Source organism: Polyodon spathula, chromosome 16, assembly GCF_017654505.1.
Source record: "Polyodon spathula isolate WHYD16114869_AA chromosome 16, ASM1765450v1, whole genome shotgun sequence".
Lineage (NCBI taxonomy): Eukaryota > Metazoa > Chordata > Actinopteri > Acipenseriformes > Polyodontidae > Polyodon > Polyodon spathula.
The window spans coordinates 34,074,919-34,087,237 of NC_054549.1; the positions used below are offsets into that span (position 1 = coordinate 34,074,919).

At 36.9% G+C, this 12,319-nt stretch overlaps 1 protein-coding gene across 1 annotated transcript in view; it reads right to left on the reverse strand.

Moving 5' to 3' along the window:
* LOC121328389 (POC1 centriolar protein homolog A-like) overlaps nt 1–12,319 on the reverse strand; it is a 47,721-nt gene extending 35,402 nt beyond the window's left edge. The window contains exons 1-7 of the mRNA XM_041273020.1: nt 12,024–12,319; nt 11,676–11,760; nt 11,203–11,374; nt 8,331–8,510; nt 6,731–6,838; nt 6,173–6,288; nt 4,773–4,906 (exon numbers count right to left, since the gene is read on the reverse strand). Coding sequence (XP_041128954.1) covers nt 4,773–4,906; nt 6,173–6,288; nt 6,731–6,838; nt 8,331–8,510; nt 11,203–11,374; nt 11,676–11,760; nt 12,024–12,038 — 810 coding nt within the window. The 5' untranslated portion in view covers nt 12,039–12,319. The remainder of the gene's footprint in view (nt 1–4,772; nt 4,907–6,172; nt 6,289–6,730; nt 6,839–8,330; nt 8,511–11,202; nt 11,375–11,675; nt 11,761–12,023) is intronic.

Below are 12,319 nucleotides of genomic sequence, written 5' to 3' on the forward strand. Positions count from 1 at the left end.
TTGACTCAGAAATGTCTTCATCTAGGCAATGTGGGGAAGCTATAAAAAAGGCTAACAAGATACTCGGATACATTGTGAAAAGTGTTGAATTTAAATCAAGGGAAGTAATGTTAAAACTGTACAATGCACTTGTAAGACCTCATCTTGAATATTGTGTGCAGTTCTGGTCACCTCGCTATAAAAAAGATATTGCTGCTCTAGAAAGAGTGCAAAGAAGAGCGACCAGAATTATTCCGGGCTTAAAAGGCATGTCATATGCAGACAGGCTAAAAAAATTGAATCTGTTCAGTCTTGAACAAAGAAGACTACGTGGCGACCTAATTCAAGCATTCAAAATTCTAAAAGGTATTGACAGTGTCAACCCAAGGGACTTTTTCAGCCTGAAAAAAGAAACAAGGACCAGGGGTCACAAATGGAGTTTAGAAAAAGGGGCATTCAGAACAGAAAATAGGAGACACTTTTTTACACAGAGAATGGTGAGGGTCTGGAATCAACTCCCCAGTAATGTTGTTGAAGCTGACACCCTGGGATCCTTCAAGAAGCTGCTTGATGAGATTTTGGGATCAATAAGCTACTAACAACCAAACGAGCAAGATGGGCCGAATGGCCTCCTCTCGTTTGTAAACTTTCTTATGTTCTTATGTTCTTATGTTCTGTGACCTTATGCAAGCCAATTGACCTCCCTGTCCCACAGTTCAACAGGAATAGGATACAAATGAAAAAACAAAACTGTTACATCTCAGTTAACTAATCCTAAAAAAAAAAATCCCATTAACACAGGAATAAGGTTTACAGCAAAAAAGAAACCACCTTTGCAAGAAAGGAGGTATTTCACTCAAGGGATAGGTTATTAGTTCCCATAACACTCTATTGCTGTAATATGTTTACATTGGATTGTTAAACACCATGCTTGGATGGTTATAAAAACATACTATACCCAAAGGGCTTGAGCAAAGAAATACAGCATTATTAACAAAAACATAGGGGGAAAAAAAAATCAATCCTCACACATTCAAGTGCTGTAAAGATCTCTGTGCTTAATAGAAGAGAGGCTGCTTAAAACAGGTGCCCATATCAATCACTTGCATTGAAAATAGAAAATGTGTTCTAGGATTACCTGGCTGGCAAGAGCAGATGACTGAAACACAATGCTGATATTTCTGAGCTTTCTGAATGCAAACAAACCACTGACAGAGTAACTGTAAGCAGGGCACCACACACGCACAGGGCAATTTATAGTGACCAATCAACCTGAACAGCATGTCTTTGGACCGTAGGAGGAAACAGAAATAACCAGAGAAAACCGACGTGAACACGGGGAGAACATGCAAACGCCACACAGACAGACCCCTAGGCCTAAATCAAACCCAGGATCCTGGCGCCGGGAGGCAGCAGCGCTAAGCACCACGCCACCGTGTGATTTCTTCTTGAGATTACATTCATTTGCTGATTTACACAGCCACCGCACATTCAGCAGGCAACAGCAGACTTCCTGTTGGAATAATGAAGTCAATTAAACTGTCTGCATGTTTAGTCGTGTGCATGCTTGCACGGACAGGGAATAGTTTCGTTTTACATGTTTCTTCTTTCAGGCACTGAAAGACGCCCATAGGGTGTTTTTCCCCTGTCCGAGATATAGTGGGAAAGCACGTACCCCACATACAGACAGGCCATTTCCTGTTTATTGCAGCCGTAGGTACAGTACACTTCATTCGCAGTTTACACAGGCTAAAGGAAACACTTAGCCTCACTGTGCTGCAGATCAAAGTTATTTTTTGGTGGGGAACGAAGCTTGCCTAGATAAGGTCGCATTTATAAACAGTTTCTTTTTTTTCTGTATTTCAACAGTAACTGTGAAATTCAGCCAAATTAAGATAACGCTTTTATAGAGTTCATTTATTTGTTTATTCAAGTGTGACACTAGCATTAATTAGTTATTGTTTTCATATCAAAAAGGTTTGTGCTTGTTAAGTGGAATGTGAGTACATAACACATGCTGATACTATGATAATGTACGACACATTGTTTAAACCACTTTAAAAGCCCAAAGGTTCATTTATTAATGAATTTGCTTTGCACTATGTAGGTCACTTATCATGGTTTACTAGAGATTTGTAAACATTAAGGAAGTCCTGTATGCTGAACCAGACAGTGCTGTCAGTGACAGAAGAGGCAAAGGGAGTGACATGGTAGTTCAGCCTATTTTGTTGAACTACAACTTCATATCCACATGTTTTCCTGATTAGAAAAATATGGTTACGAAACCACATTTAAATCTGCACTATAAAAATGCTCTGTAAAAGTAGATCTGGTGCCAGATCCCATATAATCCGATCTACAACTGAAAATTACACAAAATCTACTGTAAACGTATCATGTTTGTGGCAGTAAATGTTACTATTAATGAAACTCTACAGTCACCCTTTCAGCCTTTGTTTTGTTCTGCAATCAAAGAGCAATTATAGAGACCGATTTATGCCCACAAACCAATAAAAAGTATATCACAGATGGGATTAAATACTTTTTTTTCAAAAACAATTCTACAAAATGCATTTGTATCCATAACAAATGTATTAAAATGTTCTTTTTAAAATTGTCTTAGTGAAGACAAAGTACACAATAAATAAGAAGAACACTTTGGATTTGAATAGCTGCAGTAAGCCAGCAGTATCAGGACATTTGCCCGCAGTTGAGAACAGCTGTCTCCACAGTAACCTTCACCTGGAAAGGACCAGCATCACTGTAACTAAACGCAGGAATGTAAACCTGGCACCCACTATAGTGTAAACCACAATCCATCAGCTGGTAACTTGCATTCCAGGTGCCTCAAACAGAGGTGCAAGCATGTCAAACCAGGCCTGAGGGATCCTATATCTTCCAAGGCCAGTGATCCATCACTACCCCCCACCCCACCCCCCACCCCCAAAACAAGTGTCTGCTATCTAACAGGAACAATTAGCTAGGTATAGAAAAATATATGACAGAATTGTGCTCTTCTTTATTTTTACTTACACATCAAAGTGTTTCTTGAATTTAACCACGCCACAGTTTACTTTATAATATGCATATGGGTTAGTTCTGTTCCCTTAACTGCATTATTGCTAAGCATTCTTTTCCTGACACAGGTGTTGCCATGTGGAATTCCTCACATTAAGACTCTTCATAAACACAGTGTAAATCTAAAGCAAGACAGATACACCCAAAACAGTGACTGGCACTGAAATCGGCGCCAGCTTCCTCTTTCTAGGACACATCTGTACAGTTTTAGTTTTGTCACTTTAATTTACTGCCAGTTGCCTAAAGGATCCTGTAAGAATTCCAAGGATTTCAATAACTTATTATCCCATCTGACACCCTTGGTATAAACATGCTTCTGCACTACTTTAGACCCCACACCCCTAGAATTTTTGCAACCTCAAATCAATCATAATAATCTGCTGGTAGTGGTAAATCTGATCATTAGCTGCAAGTGCAGGTCTTGCTGGAGGCTATATAGGTCGCTTTCAGAACATTGCATTCCGTGTTAAATCTGAAAGGAAAGTCTAACCATATAGCTCTTATGAGTGAGATTTTCTGCAAGAATCTATAAACCTAATAAAGGTTGACATCTTGACATTGTCTGCCGATTCCCACAATGTACTGGGACTCAATTACAATTCTTGCAATATAAAAATGGTAACATCATGCTGTCTCCAATTACATAAGCAAACAGCCAGCATATTGATCGAACTAAAACACAACTGAATATTTAATAGCGACATGGCATTGAGAGCCTTTGAAATCTCTATGTACCTGCACTCAAGAAATACATTTCATTTTTCCAGTATCAATTATTCTGAAACTAACAGGTTTCTTCAATTACGTTAAATAACAATGTAATGACATGTATTGTCAATTTAAGGATTCTGGACACTATTGTGCACTGGCTTGCACAGGCAGTTGAGAAAGCTTACAGTAAGCATCTGGTGTACAGCAAACCCTGATTTAATGACTTACAATTTAATTCAGAAAATGTGTGATATTGCTGTATCACTGAAGAGCAATTCCATTCACGAATCCTTATTGTATCAACAATGTTCCACAGCACAGTGTGTTCCCAATATAGCAGTTCAATTTTGTCCGCCAAGGTACAGCATGTAGTTTACATTTTGCATGCAAATAAATTAAAAACTGCTTAGAGATTTCTATAATAAATGGATAAACCATACATATTACATACACTTATTAAATGTACTTATGTCTGCACCTTTTAGTTTAAAGCAGAAATAAATGTAGACCCAGCTATATACGTGAAGATCCAGAACATAATGGAAGTAATAATTACTTGCAGGAAGTACTTGTGACGAATGCCCACAATATCAGTGCAGATGTTCAAATCAGATCAGTATGCAAAATATTGTTCCTTTCCAAGTCTTGTATAACTTACAGACAAAAGCTACAATAATAGTTGCAATGAGAGTATGTTGTTTGCGTCATTAAAATCTAATTTCAGAGACACTCATTATAAAGTACCTGTCACACTGCAACTGAAATTACTCCTTGTTTTAAATGTGTAGTTTCTCACTGAAAGCTACACCTTCAGAAACTGGCAGCTGGGTGCACAGTGGTCTGAACTCTGGTCTTCTGCTCCAGGGACGGCTCCTTCACACAACAAAGTCTTTTGTTTGTTTGTTTGTTTTTAAATACACTGTAGTTTGAATTCTGTACTAACGTGAGCAATGAACATTGTATATTCTTATGATCCATGTAAATCTCTTTAGCAGCAAACTCACCTGATGGCCATGGAGTGTGTACAGTAGCCTTCCCTCCAATAAATCCAAGATTTTCAGTGTGGAGTCATTCGACGCTGTGATGAGATAGTTTCCAGATGGATGGAACGATAGCCCATTTACCACAGCAGTGTGCACTGCAATCAAATAACAGCACATTGTTACTCGCTCTCTCTCTTTACCACATAGCTATTTCTTATTGGCACAATAAGTGCAACATACTAGATATGCCACTGTCCTTTACACGTAACAACAGAACTGACTTCCAAACAGGAGTAAAAATAAAATAAATACAATTGCAAGATATTCCTTACATATGTTTTAAGTAAATCAAAAGGTAGCTTATTTTGTATTTTTGAATCTGGAATTATACAGTATTGTTACAAAATGGTCTTCCCACGTAAAATGGCCAATTATTGAACTTATAGAATGTTGCTGAATTGTACTTTTTTGTATGCATGCAATGCCCTCTTCTGGAACTCTGCTACAATTACAACCAGTCTACATGTGCTGCTGTTCAGTTTTACAAACATATTTTTAATAAATATCTATGCTATGAAGAGAGCCTTTTAATACTAGACTGAGAGAGAGAGAGAGAGAGAGAGAGAGAGAGAGAGATTAAAATGAGATTGGTATGAGATTAAAAAACAAATAACCTGCAGGTCACAGAGTCCTCTTGAGTCTGATTATAATTAGCTATGGATATTTCTTTAATATAAGCTTTTTTTTTTTTCTTTTTTTTTTACTTTATCATTTTCCATTACCTATTTATTTATTTTTTAAATAAGGAAAAATTGCGGTCAAATTTTTCTTGCAGAAAATTCAACGTTGTTTTCATTCTGCTTCCAAAGACTACTTTATTTAGATTTGGTGTAGCACCATAAAAAAAATAAAATAACCACCAATAAAAAAATCCATGGCAAACGCGAGACAATTTCTCTTATTAGATTAGAAGGATAATTAATACAATTTGAGGGACTGAAATAGACAGAGACCCTATGCTGGCGTCTTATAATTAATGAATTATTTGGATTGTAGAAGCTTGCTTATAACTCTGACTTACTGGAGCACATTTCTTACATTATTTAAATATAAAGTGTTGCCTTAACCAACTAGCTATATTATTATAGATGTAAATTGGCTAGGCTTGTTATTCATCCACAGGAAATGGAACTAAAATAACTATGGTAACCTTTTAAGACAAACAATTAAAACAGCAGAGGGATTGCAATTACAAAACGAAACATTCTGACTTCAAATTAATCACAGCAACAAAAATAAATTCATGGTATAATTCTAGCATTTATAAATTAGAAGTATCCCAATAAGGTGTTTGTGTGTGTGTGTGTGAGAGAGAGAGAGAGAGAGAGAAAGCAGTACTCTTTAATGTTGTACCTATCTACCTTGGTAATGTTGCAGCAGCTTGTTCATTCGAATATCCCACACTTTCACTGTGTTATCTGAACTGGCAGCAGCTATGCACGTACCGCTAGGGTGGAAATCTACATAACCGACATAGCTGTTGAGAAACAAAACATATTATTCATTTTGAATAACAAATGCAGCTTTCATCTTACAACATATTTCTAAACAGTACAAAAGCAAAGAAAAAATGGTTCCTAGTCTTACAACAACTTTGAGTTTTACCCTTGCGTATTAAAGCTATAAAAACCAGCATCTTACACTGACAGATTGAAAATGCTAGTATATTTGTCTTTAATTATAAATTGCCAGTGTTCTGACAGGCAGTAATATTGAGGAGCCATCGTTTACATCAATTAAACAAACCCGACTGTTTGCATCTATCAAAACGCTGGGACATTTTTGCTTTAACAATGGTAGCAGAATTAGCAATGCAAGCATGTAACTAAAATAAGATTGTCTGAGTACACCACCTTCAAAGGCTTCTGTGGGCTGTGCAGGACAATATAAAAGTTCTCCTCAACATGAAATGCACTTACCCTCCATGCTCATAAAACGAGTGAATACAATCGCGGCTAGTTTTATCCCAGATTTTAATGGTCTTGTCATCACCTGCTGAGACGATTAATCGCCCGTCAGGAGAAAACCTAAAGATAAAATATAGATCAAATATAAACTCAGTATTACAAAAAGAAGAACTACTCATGTGCTGAATATTCAAATGTACAGTTGACATGCAAAGATTCCACACAGTAAAGAATGCTGGAACCAACTTTTATCAGAATTCCAGAAGCATTTCTGTAGATTAAACACCTTAAATGAAGTGTGACATATTTACATATGGGTGCCTCCACTATTTTTACCTGGCATGAATGTTTAACTACAGCTTAAATACTAGGTAAGCAAACTAAAGGTGCCTCTGATTATGAAATAGTTCCTCTCAGTAAGACGGAAATGTAAAATTATATCAGCTCAAGACTGACGATCCGTGTACTTCAGTATTTAAAAAAAAAAGAAAACAAAAAGGGAACAAATCATAACACCTACACCAAGAAAGACAATATTTGTCTTTTTTTATTTTTATTAATTCAAAATGATATTATAAAATGTTACAGAATGTATTAGGGGCTTATCTTCTGAATATTACATGGACCTTGTTAACCTGTATGTTCTTTATTAGCTAAGTGACTGAACCTGCTTCATTAAATGTACAAATAAAGGATTTACAAAAGCAGCAGTTAGTCATAGGATGTAAAAAATATACAGCAAAAGATTATTTCTAAAAAGCATCATTTTTAACTCCTTGTAGGCTATGTAGATTATTATTATTATTATTATTATTATTATTATTATTATTATTATTATTATTATTATATTAACCCTTGTCGTGCCTGAGATATGTTCTCAGCCTGTTAACAACTTTGCAAGCAAAAATATGTAAAAAGCTGAACAGTAATTAAAACAGCACACTAGCCTTATAAGAGAACCTCAGATCAGTACACACCTCAAACACTACAGCTGGAGATCTACTTACTTGAGAACCTCAGATCAGTACACACCTCAAACACTACAGCTGGAGATCTACTTACTTGAGAACCTCAGATCAGTACACACCTCAAACACTACAGCTGGAGATCTACTTACTTGAGAACCTCAGATCAGTACACACCTCAAACACTACAGCTGGAGATCTACTTACTTGAGAACCTCAGATCAGTACACACCTCAAACACTACAGCTGGAGATCTACTTACTTGAGAACCTCAGATCAGTACACACCTCAAACACTACAGCTGGAGATCTACTTACTTGAGAACCTCAGATCAGTACACACCTCAAACACTACAGCTGGAGATCTACTTACTTGAGAACCTCAGATCAGTACACACCTCATACACTACAGCTGGAGATCTACTTACTTGAGAACCTCAGATCAGTACACACCTCATACACTACAGCTGGAGATCTACTTACTTGAGAACCTCAGATCGGTACACACCTCAAACACTACAGCTGGAGATCTACTTACTTGAGAACCTCAGATCAGTACACACCTCATACACTACAGCTGGAGATCTACTTACTTGAGAACCTCAGATCGGTACACACCTCAAACACTACAGATGGAGATCTACTTACTTGGCACAGCGAACCCAATTGATGTGCTGATTGAGTGAGAAGAGGAACCTTTGCCTGTGTACTGCCCATACTTTGACCGTTTTGTCATCTGATGCTGTAACTAAGGATTGCCCATCACTGGAGAAATTGACACTTCGTACTGTTCCTGTGTGAGCTTTAAATACAGTGGATTCTCCTTTGCTGAAAAAATAAACACACACATACGAAAAGATGAATAGCAAATTAGTAACACATTCTACATACAATATCATATTCTTAAATATGATAGCAGATCAGTGGCTAATTAAAATGTATACAGCCTACTGCATGTCAATTTCAGTCATTCAAAGCTTTACTGTGAGCTAAATTCCTGGGCTTAGACTCATAGTAAAACTCCAAATGGTTGCTCATCAAACTGCTTTGCAAGATGGGAATCTTACATGAGATAGTGAAACAGCAATAGGAGCTCTTTACCAGAATTAAATGCATGGTATAAAGACTGAGAGGGATCAATTAAGCATGTCACACTGAAAAATCTTGAGAATGATCAATCAAGCAATGTCACACTGAAAAATCTTCTTTGGGGAACTGTCTGCTAGTGGGTTGAAAAAAGAACAATGAAAAAAAAAGTATCAAGCTTAAAATAGAAAGTGTATTAATGCCTTGTCCTTACGGCTACAGGGAGCCCACTTTCAGGTACACTTTTTCAGCTAGGAGAGCTTGAGAATAAACAGAAAACATAAGAGTATTTCAACTGTCTTGTTTTCTTTATGGCAGAAATTAATTTCAAAGCACTGGGCTAAAAATAAGACATAGCCTACTTCTCTTTATTGTGGTCACAGCAAAAAGCAGAAGCAACATCTACTTGTACATTCCTTGTTGCTCGGCAGCATATCTTAAGAGTCCTCGTGTTTAATTTTAATTGCTTCATCACAGTTTACAGGTTTTGTGTATTTTTATAAATTTGTTTTCATAAGGTAGACTTTTAACAAATGGCTTATCTGATAAATCCAGCTGGCTGTGTCATTTATTCCATCCAATCCCCTTAACAAGCATTTTCTATTACATAAAGAGCACTCTATGTAGAAATAGATAATATGCTATAATTAGGCTGCTTGTACAGTGTGAGTAGATTAACAGTGGGTTATTTATAGAGTGGCTGTTGTCTCTTCCAGGAAAAAAAAAGAACTGAAGAGGTCTTTTTGCAGCAGCACTCTTTGATTTGCCTTTTTAAAGACAAATTACATTAGCTCAAAATACGTATCAGGACTTATTTTTATGAACATGTCATCCATTACATGAGACAACTGCACATATTCTAAAATGACAATAAACTGAGAAACCACATCTGGAAATGTGCAGCAATCTGTTTATTTTCTGCACTGGAAATGACCAGCAATACTGCAGGCCTGCAATCTTGTTCTGTGATTTAAGCATACTGTTTAAATGTATAGCTTCAATAGGTATTTAAATGTTATTAACTAAATTTAGCTCCACTCCAGTCACTCTGGGATATCAAGAAATGCTTCTAGGTTTGTTTATAATCCTACCAATGGACAATGATGAATAGACCTCAATATCAATGATCTATTTTGAATTTAGCGCAGTCTCTGGAAGATATGCTGATGGATGGATTTTCTGTGCAATTGAATACTGTCATAACCCCTGTACTGATTACATGTCTGCAGGACATTAGTGCAATTGTATTAAATATAATGTGTCTATTTGATTAATTCATAAATATCTTTCCACTGTGCAGCACCTGAGAAATCTGACACAAGCAAAGCAATCACAAAACAGAACTCTCTGTTATACTGCAGGCTCATGTCATGTGCTATTTACTAATTACATGCACAGTGTATTGTTCAGTCTGTAACCAAATGCTATGCTAATAGTTTACAGAGAAGACAAATTGGTTGACCACTTGAAAGTACAAGGCATTACATTAAAAGGCAATATCCATGTAAAAATATTTTAAGTCTAAGGTGCTCCATTCACTAAAAACTCTCTCAGAAATTGCCTTCTTCAGTAGTTAAATGCTTGTTAATCCTGTCCCGCTGCAAGAGAGATAGGACTGCCTGCAGTTTAGGAATGCTAGCTAAAACACACTGGAATCAGGACAGGAAAAAAGGGTCTTGAGAACAGCAGCAGAACCACTGCATTAGAATTGTTTTAAATGACTGCATGGAAAATGCTTGGGTACCTTTCAGATAATGTTAAGCTTAAATCTGGTAGCCCTCCCAGCTTTAAATGAGTTCCACAAAAAATGCACCTGCCATACCCCTTTGAAATGTGTTATTTATTTGTGCTTTGCTGCAACTTCAGTACTGGAAACTGCGAGCAAACAATTATTTCAACCAGCACAGCATCAGAAATTTAAAGGGCAAACATTCACAAAATCAATTTCCAGGTATGAAAAACACACCGATTTCCAAAACGGCCATATTGCCTATGACAACAGAACCTGTCAATGCTTTCTCTTCATAATCTCAAATTCAGTAAAGCTTTCTATTCAAGCAGTGGCTTCTGCATTCGTGACTGTGCACAGTATCACAATTTGCAGCAAGGCAAGCACCTTTGTTGCAACAGTGCCACCTAGTGACAGTTTAGCAGCCTGTTCGGTTAAACTGTGGTATTTTTTGTACTTGGGCTATTCTGTGAATCACTCAACATTCAAACAAGAACAACAAAAAACACATGCCCCATCTAACTCAGGTTTCAGCTTAGATCCCAGTGCACATTAGTCCATACAAAAAAAAAAAAAACACTCCACAAGAACCATTTTGGCACAGCAGTGTCAGGACTGTGCCACGGTGTACATGACTGTAAGCCGTGCCATTGTACTTGTACTAATTTCACAAAAATGAGAAATATATCAAACTAAAAGCCTTACACGCTGGGTACCCAGAGGCGGACTGTTTTGTCCCTGGATGCCGATGCTACAAGGTGTCCTGAGGGAGAGAACTGCACCGACATCACTGCGTCTTTGTGACCCACGAACCTGTAGGCCCTCATCTGAGCTTTCATATTCCACACCATCAGGCAGGAATCCATAGAGCCAGTGGCTGCAAATAACCATGTTCATGAATGAATAAAAAGTAAAGAAAGAAGAAAAAAATGGAACTGAAAATCCAATTTTATTAACAAGTTAGACCCATCCTCTCCATTCTGCCTGGCAGTAAAGCGAATGCACATTCACTCAAGAACAATATGTCAACTTAGAATAAAAGGAAAACATGACAACATCTTGTAAGGTTTGATACAGGTGGGGACATTTCATTTCTATTCAGATTGGAACAGAAACAAGTGACAATTCACAGATTTTAGCAACGAGTCGAAACTGTGTAAAAACAAGAAATACTTTACCAATCTGTTTCATGTTGGGGTTCAAGTCAACACTGGTAATGGTGTCTCGGTGACCTTTAAAATGCCTTTCTAAAGTAGGATCCTCCTGAAGGAAAGCAAAAAGAACCCACATCTTTACACATCCTGAGACATGTAATAATAAAAAAGCATAGCCTCACCATTTTATATAAAACAAATATATATAGATAGAGAGAGAGAGAGAGAGAGAGAGAGAGAGAGAGAGAGAGAGAGAGAGAGAGAGAGAGAGAGAGAGAGAGATTTCAATGTGTCTGCTTTTTACATACAGTATCGATTGAGAACTCAGTTGGTTTGCAGTTCTCAAAATGAATGCAAGATGTATTTACTTACCAATGCGGAACTCATTTTCCTAGAAATGTTTTCAATTTGCAGTCGTAAAAAAAAAAAAAAAAAAAAAAAAAAAGTGTACTACAATTTTTTTTTTTTAAATCGACGAAGCAGTTGGTTCAAGCAGTCAAGTGCTTTCTTCCGTAACTTTATTTAAATCCTTTGAATAATTACTAAGCTTTTGTTTACCTTGCGTTTATGACACGTGTATATATTAATTGATTGATAAGTTATGCAAACTCTGGTTTCTTAAGTTCTTGTTAATTTCTGCTATGTTTTCAGTAATTCAGCCAGGCTGT